The sequence below is a fragment of the Aplidium turbinatum genome, chromosome 1, assembly GCF_918807975.1.
Source record: "Aplidium turbinatum chromosome 1, kaAplTurb1.1, whole genome shotgun sequence".
Taxonomy (NCBI): Eukaryota; Metazoa; Chordata; class Ascidiacea; order Aplousobranchia; family Polyclinidae; genus Aplidium; species Aplidium turbinatum.
The window spans coordinates 30,868,412-30,880,794 of record NC_137472.1 but is presented as its reverse complement, the minus strand read 5'-3'; the positions used below and the strand labels follow the sequence as shown (position 1 = coordinate 30,880,794).

The 12,383-nt window shown below is 36.7% G+C and overlaps 1 protein-coding gene across 1 annotated transcript; it reads right to left on the bottom strand.

Moving 5' to 3' along the window:
- Positions 1–39: 39 nt before the first annotated feature.
- LOC145764708 (cytochrome P450 2J4-like) lies at positions 40–7,535 on the bottom strand. The gene is made up of 10 exons (XM_082576368.1): positions 7,469–7,535; positions 6,746–6,907; positions 5,863–5,979; positions 5,094–5,214; positions 4,462–4,708; positions 3,962–4,162; positions 3,601–3,790; positions 2,515–2,649; positions 2,237–2,329; positions 40–1,958 (listed from the first exon to the last, which is right to left on the bottom strand). Exons 1-10 carry the CDS (start codon positions 7,533–7,535, stop codon positions 1,837–1,839), a joined length of 1,455 nt encoding a protein of 484 aa, XP_082432494.1. The 3' UTR covers positions 40–1,836.
- Between the last annotated feature and the right edge of the window lie 4,848 nt (positions 7,536–12,383).

Here is a 12,383-nt window from a genome sequence, read left to right as displayed (position 1 = left end):
TGCAGACGTGGATAATGATGTGCCTGGTGGGATTTCGGATCTTAACGGTTGTAATTATCAAACATAAAACTTCTGGTAAATCAGTTTTTTTTTGGTGGAATTTATTTTTACGAAACCTCAACCCAAATCGACAATTACGATTTTGCACAGAATAAATAACCTGGAATGACGACAATATAAAGGTATCAGAAAGCATTGCACAATAATTAAACGTCAATTTCAACAAATTATCATGGATAATCTTTAACTTAAACATTTAAGCCAATCTCTTTGCCAGAGGTTCGATTTCTAAAAGCTTAAGAAGTTTTACAGGAATCCACACTAAAAACAACAGCGTAGCAAAATAACATTCATTGAAATATCTAGAACTTTCACCACTGTTTAGAAGAGATATGTTAAGATTTGCTTGATCAGACAGTTTTTCTTGAAAAATTTTCCGTTGCAGCATACAATTTATATACAAAGCAGGGTCGGATCCAGCAAGTAGACTTAGGGGGTTTCAACAAAACATAATGAATTGTAGATCTATTAATCCGACCTTGCAATATACCGTAAATGAAGTTGTTTTTCTATGTTTTAGGGGGTGAGCAACCCTCTCCCCTGGATTCGCAAAGGATACAAAGTTTCTATTGGAGGTCACTTAATCTCGCATTGCAATTCAAGCTTTCAAAAAGATTTAGGTATAAATATATATGAAGACTTGTCGGGAGGAAATTGATGAGGCAAAATAGAGACAACAATTCACACAGAACGTTCTAGAAAGGTGTGGCTATCTGCCCAGACAGCAAAATCTGTCATTTTTTACATTGAGTTAACGTCTGCTGACGTTAAATCAATGTAAAAATAACAGATTTTGCGTAGTTGCTATCAATTAAAAATAGATAAAAGTTACGAAAATCAAAAAGTACGTAGAAAAATACAGAAAGGCGGTGGTCAAAATTTATCAATTCAACGTCAACTTGCATATGATCGCTGCAACGTTTCTCAACAGAACTTTTTGACAACAATTGCTGACAACAACTCGCATGTCAATCTATATAACTTCAATGGTTTACATGTATCAATGCAAAAAAAAAAAAACACAAATATAAGTTGCATCTTTGTGTCAGTCTTGCGCTAAACTACGGAAAGCAATGATATGATTGTCTGTTGAACAACTCAGTGAAACTGCAAATGTGCAAAACTTCAGTCCGCGCTAACAAAGCCATACAATTTCTGTAACAGTTCAACGTCAAAGAATGTTGAACAGATAGAATAAAGTAACATAGAAATCGTAGCAGCTGAACATTAACACACATTGCATAATGTACATACAGGGCATTTGCTATTGGTAGTTTGTTTTTATACAAAAACTTCAACTGTGAACTAGAGAAAATAACCTGGGCACATCACGGAGGTGCTACCCTACACACACACGATGAACCAGTGAGGGTCTATTGAAATATCAGACGATCTTTTGGGATATCAGAACAGTTATAAATACGTGATATTTGGGCAGCCTGTAATCGTACATGTATAAGTAAATGTGTTTCAACGTTTTTCTCGTCAAGCATTCTTTACGACTCGTGTAAAAGCTGTGTTTTGTAACAACTAGCTCGGTCGGACAATAGCCGCACATTGGCAACACAAATTCAAGATATAAAAGCTTTCATACATGGTGGAAATGAAACAAAGGGGTCCACAGGGAGACCATCACATTGCGAGTCAAAATTGCAACAAGATAATACAAAACTATAGGATCAGATGACAAGGCAGTGTTTGTCTGCTGAAAACAATTTATCCGAAAAAGCAATTTTATGATTGAAAAGTATCGACAAGGCAAAATAAGAAAACAAACTACGCGGCCAGAATAGTGGTTGTGGGCCGACGTCTTGCCCGTATAAGAAAGGGTTTGCAATCGGCCAACAATCCAACATGATGGTCAACAACAGGCTTCATGTCGTCGGGGGCAGTGTCGTCTGTAGAAGAAAAAGTGGTTAGATGAACTTGGTGTATTTGAAATATCACAATTAGCAGGATTCTTTCAACAGAATGCAAAGTTTTAAAACATGCAAACAGGTTCACAACACAGACAAAGTGCTCGTTATCTCAGGAAATTTTCATTCGGGACTTCCTCGGGGCAGCTGAAATTCAGGAATACAAAAGTGAAGAAAAAGTACAACTAACTGCAATCTGAGACGGCAATGTAAAGCCAGACCGACAGTTTTTTTTTTAATTCACAAAGCATTCCTCTCACCTGGAGGTAAAAATTCGATGCTTTGTATTAATGTTGCTATGGAAACGAAGAGGTTCATGCGAGCTAACGCCTCCCCAGCACATGATCGCTTTCCTGAAAAGACAAAGCTCGTTATGTTGGTTTGTAGTGAAAAGAGCTTAATACTTTCAATAACAAAACTATGACCAAAATAAACGGCCAGAGCCCTCGATTCTGCTCATTCTTAGAATTCAAAACGGCTGCGCCAAAAGCTCGTCTCAGGTAAGTACACAAGGATGCCGTGTATTTATCTAAATCACCTATTCCAAAAGGAAAGAAGCCGTGCAGCAATTCCTTTCGAATCTCTCCGTTCTTGAGCCACCTGCTTGGCCGGAACACTTCTGGATCGGGAAACACTTTCTCGTCACGGTTCAGCGTCCAATTGTTGTATATCACTGAAATAAATTTCGTTAATATTCTATTAACTGTCGTGTAGGCAACAACAATGATAACAATTCTGATAGCGCCGAACACTTTTGTATATTTTCTTGGAGGAGCGGCAAAGTTCCAGAAATGGAGGGTGGCGATTAGTGATGCAAGCCGCGCCGCGTACGCGGCCGCTTTTGACTTTTTCGCCGCGTGGAAGGTTGAAGTGACAAAGCCACGCCGCGCCGCTTGCCGCGTAAACTTTCAAGATATTAAACTTTCAACTTTTCAAGAAAATCAGTTATAAAACTTCAAATTTAAATTGGAAACACGTATCAGTTTTTTTTTCTTCGGAAACCCTAGCTGGAAAGCTATGCAAATTGCAAATGGTTTGCAGTTGACAGGGTTTTTGGGGCTGTCTTGTGAGGGAAGCTGTACGAATGTTTTTGGTTAATAGCCTAGCTGATAAGCTCAGCTCCCAGGCTGTAGGCCTAGCGCAACTACCGCGTTAGTTACTATAACAGTTAGCCCAGTGAGTTCAGGCTAGCCTATAAGTTTTACTCTTGTGTGTGTATTCATATAGCCACTAACATTAAAATTGCATTATTGCTTACAAAAAGTGTTCAAAAGTCCTGATACTGGATCCAGGAACATTCTATTTGTCTTAGTTTGTATTATGTCTTAGAACTTAGATGCATTGCTGATAAGAGAATATGATCTGGTTAGCCTAGTCAATTAGTGCACAACTGTACTCTGTACTGGTAGGTTACTAGTTATATGACATGGGTGCTTTTTGCCACAATTGACTTTCTAAAAAATAACGCGTTAAAATATTTTTTGAAAATTTTGTAATTTGCGGTGCGGTGCAGTGTCAAAGTTCCAGATAAATTGCGGTGTGCGGATAAAAATTTTGGGTTTGCTGCATCTCTAGTGGCGATCGCCTTTCCCAGTAAAACACAGAAAGTAACTTAATCTTTTACCTTCGATATTTGCCGGCACGTCGTAGCCACCTATGGTCGTGTCGCATCCAGTCGCGTGTGCCACTAGAGGGAGCACCGTAGCTATCCGCATAACTTCGTTGGTCAAAGCTTCGATGTATCGCAACTTGGATCGGTCAGTCATGCTTGGGACACGATCTGGGCCGATCATTTCCATGATTTCGTGATAAGCCTGGAACCAAGAATAGATTCAATTAAATCGCAGCCATATTTGGATGAATGCGACAAAGATAATGATCGGAAACAGCTACTTGCTGCCAAGAATACTTTGTAGTTCTTGCATGTTGAAAGTTGAAAAAAACTTGCACAAACGTTTTGCATGGAAACATAGATCGGCATTTACCTTATCTTGTTCTTCCTTGTGAAGAGTGAGCAGTAAAATGCACCAATTGAAAACAATGCCTGTAGAATGTGCTCCTGCCACGATGATGTCTTGCAGAACATCCGGGAGCTCACTAACGACCTTCTCTCCTGTGCCGATAGGACTCCCATGAGGAGGCGAAGACTCAGACGCCTTTGCTTTCTCCATATCCGCATCACGCGCCTGTGAAAATAAAAAAATAATAATAAAGTTTAATTGTTTGTTGAAAGTGAGATTTGTCTTCTCCAAGAAAAGAAACTAATGATGCTTTTAGATCTTCGTCAAGCCTTTTTACATTGATTCAACGTTTGCAAGCTAACAAATCAAGCCTTTTTTTACATTGTCGTTTGTAAACGTTGAATCAATGTAAAAAGGCTTGATTTGTTGGCTGGGTAGTCAGTATTTCCAAAACAATCTTTCTTTCAAGCACAAACGACAATATTGGCAGTTTCTATCTGATAGACAACGAATTCTAAACCAACCTTCAACCAAGCGTCCACAAAGTTGTTGGTGATTCGTGAGTTGTAAGATTGTTTGTGCTCGTCAACACGGCCGCGCATAAACTTGTTAAGATCATCTAACTGATTGTGGAAGCCCCTCAAGCTGAAGCCAGTCAAAGTACGAAGCTTGGAAGGAAGGATATCATAGATGCTTGCTTTCGCTAAGAAGTCAACCAGGTAGACAACTGTGTTCATGACATAGAGTAAGCCAGGGTGATCATACTCATATCTGAAATTATACGGTTGGCAGTTAGTGTGGAAAGAATATCATTTGCAGTACAATTGCTGATATCAGTGAAATTAAAAACACAGCATAAGACAATCAACATTCAACAATCACCAAAGAACAGTGTACAAATGCACATATGTTTGTCAAACAAATTTAGCTCTTCCAGTCTACCAACAAGAAGTAAAAAAAAATCAAGAGATTATACACAGCATTGAATTAAAACTTGGATAAACGGTAAACCTTCTTCCTTATATTCCATAAATTGAACACAGACAGTTAAAAAATTCAAACTTTTCTGCCCACCAAACTTTTTGTGAGTAATATCCTGGTAGGATCCACTGATTAAATAAGTGGTATCCTGCCACATAAAGCAGCCTCTCCTCACCTCTTCCCAAATAATATTGAGCAAAGGACATTCATTGGTGACCTCCTCAGCATGTCACGCGGGTTGAAGTTACATTTTCCATTCTTTCCAGCCTCAAGCATGCAATTCATAAGGCAAACAGCTGCAAAAGAGAACAGTGATATTCATCAATTTTGTGTTGATAAGTCTGAAAGCTTTAGTTTAGCTCCTTTCCGCAGATTTTCACACAATGCATTAAATCCCCCATCCTTCCTCTGTAACTGAAGGATCTTTTTCTACCCACCTTAGAGGATATTTTGATTAAACTTTTCTATTCAACATCTCGAGTGGGGAGTCATAAAAAATCTCTAGAAAAACTATTATTTCTCAAACAATCACTTGAATTTTCCGGAGCCTTTCCTGCAAAAATCCTACAGTTGACATTCCAGATTATAAATGCAGCAAGATTGCATCAATGCAGCAACATAGCAAATTCAATGAGTTGACACATTTTGGATTTGCTGTTGTTGCTCCCAAAAACTTACAAATTTTTTCATATGAGTTTGTTACTCACATGCGTGCTATACACACATCATAAAGTAATTATCCAAAAGTGTTCTCCAAAATGATCTGTACATTTTACATAGACCAAGAGAATTTTGCAAAGCTGTAAAGTGCCTTAATTGAAATAAGTATTAGAGAGATTTTTATACAACGTTAATAAAATCAAATGAAACTTTTCAATCACAGATTATGGAGAAAAAAAATTCCAAACTTAAGACATTTTTGTTCATCAACACAAAAAACTCACTTTCTTCATAAATTCTATCCTCCATGAAAGATCTTCCCATTCCAAAATCTCGTAAAATTGTCAATGTTCTCCTTCTTGTGTTAATCCACTTTTGACAATAAGGTAAAACCGACAAACCTAAATATCAACCACATTAAAATGATTGTTGGATGATGAGCAGAAATTGCCTATTCCCACATAGTATGCAAGATTAATCCTGACAATACTAAGAAGCATCATCTCAAACAGCAGCTGGTAATGTTCTAGCCTACAACTTGGCAATTGTGGGATGTTTTAAAATAAAAAAATAGTTTATGTCTTTGTTTGACATGCAAAACAGACCGCAAAGTTTCCAACATCCATATACATCCTTTTTGCATAAATATTGGGAGCTGGTATACAAGTCTCCGCCCTGGTCAAAAACACCATAACGTCATACATTGCAATCAACCAAAAATATAGGGTAAAACTATTTTACCTTTGCTTTACTGTTTATACACTTCACCCTATCTACCTTGGTCCTTGGCCGATTCCTACCTTTGATACCGGTATATATTTATGTCATAGCATTTATGACTATGGCGAAGACGTGTACACCAGCTCCAAATATTGTGCCTCAGTGTTTGTTTGTGAGATAGGTAGAAAGCAGACTGAGTTACTCATTTTTTTGTAAAAACTAACTTTATATATACTCCTTGGGAAAGGATAACATTATGAAACCAAACGTTAATGATTTTTGCTAGGCCAATTGGTTTGGGTTGTTCATTTTAAACTTTACAATTAAAACATACAGGCAAATAAACAAAAATGAAAGCAAATTTCAAAGAAAAACTTTGAGTTATGAATGATCACCCTACTAGGCGGGTCCGTTGTGTTCATAAATAAAATAACTTTTTACTCTTACCTCTAAACATGCGGATAAAACAATATCTCCATTGGCACCTGCTGTCTACATCAGGAGATTTGCTGACAAATGCTTCTCTTATAGTGTCTGCATCACCTAGCACCACGGATGTTCCAATTCCCAAAGAAAATTTGTACACATTGCCATACTTTTTTGTCCATTCTATATCATAACAAAAGAGTTTCAAAATATTTCACCCCTGGAGCCTATTATAGATGCATCATGCAAATTATAATTTCAAACTAACATAGTAAAATTGATCATTTTTGTGCAACTCTCCCAATAATTCACTCGAACATATGAAATAAATTCTTGGTCTTGATGCAAATGCTGGCTAGCCAATAAGTTTTTATACAGTACAGCGCCATCACTAAGTGCAGATCTACCGTAAGCATACCGTACATTTGATGCCATAAGCTACGGTGATAATAATTGACAAAAATGGAAGATTTTTTACAGATAAGCTAAACCATATTTTATCATTCGCAAAAATTCTAAATGGAAACAAATCTCGACAATAATAAAAACAAAAAGATGAAATATAAAAGTAGGTTACTTTAAGATCAGCCAGTTACTTACGATCAAAAACAATGTGTGCAGGCGCCTTTAAAAAACTAGGGAAAGTCCCCAATATAGGAATTCCTTTTGGTCCGGGAGGTAAATTATATTTCTTGCTTTTTGTATTTTTCCGTGCTTTGTCGATCGCAATCAAGGTTAACATACCAATTAATACTATAGCCAACCAGCCAGTGACAGATATGTCAGATAATGGTGCTATGTAACTGATCATTTTTACGTGTATTTTTTAGAATGACCTGCAAAATAGGGAACCTGCAAAAGTTTAAACAAAATATTAAATAAAACCGATACATATTCATTTTTTTTATAAATTTATACTAGGCTAATGAATATTTTTACTCTGCCGATAGGTTCATATTTATGCAAAAAACAGCTCGTAAAACAAAAAATTTGAAACTGTATTACATTATTTAAGTCAAAAAGCAATGCATTTTGGCCTAAATTGTTTCATATGTGCTTCGGCCTACTTGATGCTTCAGTGGTGGAAAGCTGTTCTATAGAGCGTTGCTCAAGAACACACGTCTACAGTGGTTAGTCTGCTTTGCCTTTTAATTCTTCGTTAGCCGTATCGAGCGTTTATTAACTGAACTAGTTTTTCTTTTATATTCCAGCCTACTATAAAAAAAATCATTAAACTGCTGATCTCAACATCTATGTGGCACAGGTCACAATCTTTTCGGAGAAAATATTGTTATGGCACTTGTTGGCTATAACTTAATTTAATTTTGCTGACAGTCAATTTACCTGTACTTGCTTCTATTTTACGCCTATTATAACTCATCAAATTGATCGTAGAAGTGAACAACAAGCCTGAGAAAAGATTGATATTTTGATAAAAACTTTGATTAAAAAAGCATAGGCCTAGGCCTATTATCTAACGTGGAATGTACATTTTCTTTATGAAGAGTTTTGGTTTATAATGACCCATTTTATTCAAACAAAAGCAACACATGTTTAGTTCAATAGCCTATAGTTTCATCAGCTCATATAAAAATGATCATACCGTAGCTTATATGACATTGACCGACACGACTTCTTTTTCTCTTTTTTTGATTTAACTTTAAATTTATTAGATTTCATGTTGATACGGTATCGCATTTGGTTGGGACATACACGACTCCAAGTCATGTTGTGAAAAGTCTAACTCTCTGCATATTTACTGATCCCAACCGAGCTTCTTTAACTTCAATTATAGCTATAGGCTACATCTGTTTTGTGGGATGAAAAAAACGCCCACAAAGCTAGCAGTGGGTTAGCCTATAGGCTGCTCTGATCTTCCTTTGCATACATTGCTTATTGACGTCATTTGCGTTAATCACAAACTGACTGCGGCAATAAAAATGCTGCTTTACAACAAAGCTGTACATATTTATGTTTATGAAACATCAAAATATGTCGCACAAACGAAAAGAAATCTATTTTCTATGCATACTTAACTTAACCTAATTAAAGTTAGTTGAAGCTAAGTGCATGCAATTATTTATCAGAGTAGCCCACTGTAACCGAGTTTTGCTGCTTGACAGTCAAGCGTATTTTTTAATGAAATCTTTTGGTGAATGTGTTAAGCTAAAAATGATATTAAATTGATTGCTAATTTTTTTTTGTTTTGTTAAAAATTCATTATACATCCACAAAACTATTGCTTATAAACCCAAAAATTAAAAAAAAAAATGTATAAGATTCTCGATGATACTGGAGATCCGCCGGCTTTGACGGCTCGGCGTGAATGAATGAGGCGGCGCAGCGTTGGTGGTTATATACTGGTCAATACCTCTTTGAAGTTTTAAAAAATACAGATGCGCAAAATTGTCTAACGCCAGTACTAACCACAATGGAAGTAAACAGAAATTAAAACAACTGGTCACCCCTGCAAAACAACACGCGTGGACTGATAGGTAAAATAACATGCGGCAGTTCACATAAAAAATATTGTCCTGTCAAACTTTGCGTCACTTGATAATTATGTCGTCAAGAACGATAAGAAACAAAAGACTTTGATGTTTGACCAATAGCGAAGCACGCGTTTGACGCATCCACTTTATGGCAAACACATATTGAAAGTTCACATTACTGTATTGTTTAGCAGCAAACAGAACAATTTAAAATTAGCAGATTTGACACTGTTCAAGAATATGCGAATAGATGACAGTTTTGTTATTCTCACTGAAAAAAAAACAAAAAAACTGAAGAAGGGAATGTTGAAATGTTGCTGTCCTCCAACGCGTTGTAGTCAAAGACGTAACTTAAGATTTGTGTCAGAAGAGTAAGCGCAGCAGTCACTTTTCTATCCAAGAACCTTTTTAATGCATAATATACAAAACAGAGGGCCAGATTTTAACTTTTGTTTACTTTGCGAGGCGGCTCACGCTCTGCTCTCCTGTGATCTACGCACTTGATTGTGCTGCATGATATGCTGCATTGTAAAAAAAGTATGTATTTTTAATCAAACCATCAATGTTTGGTCGTAAGCATAGAATAAAAAGACTTTCAAACTGTCTAATCCTGCTGGCAAAATCCGGGATTTTTGCATTGATTCAACGTCTGCAAACATTAAGTCAATGCAATCGCAAAAGCGCCATTTTGTGGCCTGGCTTGTCTACAGAAGTAGGCTTGCTTATCTTTAAAATCTCATTGTTTCATAACATTCTCAGCCATGAAAGTTTCACCTGGTATCATTGAGATATTATCGGTTACCTTTAAATCAACCCATCGCCCACTGAAAAACAAGTTCCGATGTTTCTTCCATGCCGATGGAGCGCATCTGACATGTCCTGCCTGTCACTTGATTTGGCTTCCGGTCTTCTATCACTGATGTTGCTTAAGCCAAAATGACTTGTTTGTGCCAAAGGTTTTAAATTACCTCCCACAAATGTTGTTGACACTTTCTGTAGTGTCCAGCGATGGCGTAAGGTGGTCTTATTATTTGAGTCAGCTGTAAGACAAAGCATGCCCACACTATTTGTTCCAACAGTATCGCTTTTACTCAGTGGACAACACAAAACTTAAAAATTCTCCTTGAGTAAATCATCATACTTAGCTGTTTCAGAGACTTGGCGTGTGGCCTACACAGTCTTACTTTTCATACGCACAGTTTCAAACATTTGCTAATTGCTAAAATTGAAGAAAACAAATTTAAGTTTAAACATACTGTATAGCATAAAGTTTATACTACAACAACTCTAGCCTGGTTTCTCTGGCAAAGCAATTCTTTTTTTATTGACTCTTCATTTGCAATTGACGACAATGCAAAATGGTTTATGCTGTAGGGCGTAGGCTTATATATTTCAAAGCCTTGGTAGAGAGTTCGCTTTGTTGAAACATAGACAGCGATAGACAGACAAAACAAAGTAACTTCAACGGGTTTAACACACAAAGAGACCTATCATAATTAAAATAAACTCAAACGTTTGAGTTTATTTTGTAATAAAACATGTTAAACCCGTTGAAGTTACTTTGTTTTGTCTGCCTATTGCTGTCTATGTTTCAACAAAGCGAACTCTCTACCAAAGCTTTGAAATAAATAAGCCTACAGCATGAACCACTTTGCATTCAATCTCAGCAAGAGTTTGGAGAAAAACTGAACTTTCTGGACAATGCTGTTGTGGCTTATAGAAATATGACTGCAAGTAATTGATTGATGTTTGAAAACTCGTTTCACCCTTTTTATATTCGGCAATTTTTTTTTCACAGACTCTTTGTGTCTGAAAAAAATGCACGATTGATGGTCAAATAGGCCTAAAAATTTTTGCTGCACTTGTTTCATTCTGCAATTGAAATGAGAAAAAATGCTGTAGTCGGAGAAATGCAGTTTATATCGAGAATCTATCATGAAAATTAAAGGAGAAATTTATTCTTGGAATTTTTGGTTATTGCAAAGCAGCTTATAATTCGAGGAATCACCGAACAGTCACTCACGTGTGACGACAGTAAAAAATACGCCTGTCGGAAAAGAGAGACTTGACGCTTCGCTTATGTAGCACGCGCACCTAAGTGTGTCTCTCACCAGCCTTGATGACAAACCGGTGTTTATGTTTAGATTAAATCAACGGTTTAAGCAACACAACACAGACGCTTCTGCCACATATAGCATCGCTACAAAGTCATCATACATTACATCGATATACTTTTGTCTTCCCTAAAATGCTGTCATCAAATGAGACGTGCTAAAAGCGTAGACAGCAACAATATCTAGTCTACCAACTCACCGGATTTTGAGCGATGCGTGAATCAAATATTTGTTAAACAACCTTTGAAGTTAATTTTTTTCTTATTTCATAATGATTTGTTTCTTCCTGATTAGATGTCAACGTCGTCTCAAACTATCACACATATCATCAAGCCTAAGTTCAACTTGGGATTATAAAGTCTTTTTAAAATCGACATTTTCTATCACAAACTGACATGTCTTTCTCTTATTTGTTTTATTCTGTTACGTTTGATATAATAATCTCCTGTAAGCAAAAGAAAAAAATGTGCGCTTCCGTTTAGTTCCAACAAACCATGTTTAAACCCGCCAGACCATCACCACGCAGAGAAGGCCGAGGCTACGATTTTCCGTTGAAATGACATATGTGATTATACTCAGACTCAACCGAGAGACAAAATTACGAAACCATCAAACCACCGATGCTTCAACAGCAAAAGAAAGCTGACATTCTATTGTTAAATCTGCATATCATTAAAGCAACGTTATATAAAGCGCTTATGTGAAGTCATTTCCTCATTGTTTACGTTTACACAGGCGACACGTGGCGTGTGTTCACGTTTCGAGCAGTCATTAGTTCGTCTGTTATGATCGATTTCTCGTTTTTTTTCTTTTTTTAAAAGCGATGGACAACGCACCCAAAGACCTGCATTATTCTCGAGACATATTAGAACAAAAAAGAAACAGCTATTTGCAATACCAAGTTATTATAATTGCCAACACAAAACAGAGGCATCTTTCATTAGAAGGCTGTTTTCACTATCAGCCACTTTTCAAGGTCAGATTAATTGAACTTCTAATGCAGTCTGCTCTACATTTTAAAATCGGAAACCGTGGAGAAAGTTTGTGTTAGTT

Coding starts and splice junctions, on each gene's coding strand:
- LOC145764708 (XM_082576368.1), bottom strand. CDS start 7,535: ATGATCAGTTACATAGCACCATTATCTGACATATCTGTCACTGGCTGG. Junction 3,791..3,961: donor ACAAGGAAGAACAAGATAAG/GTAAATGCCGAT, acceptor TCTTGGTTCCAG/GCTTATCACGAAATCATGGA. Junction 2,330..2,514: donor CTTCTTTCCTTTTGGAATAG/GTGATTTAGATA, acceptor TTGTCTTTTCAG/GAAAGCGATCATGTGCTGGG.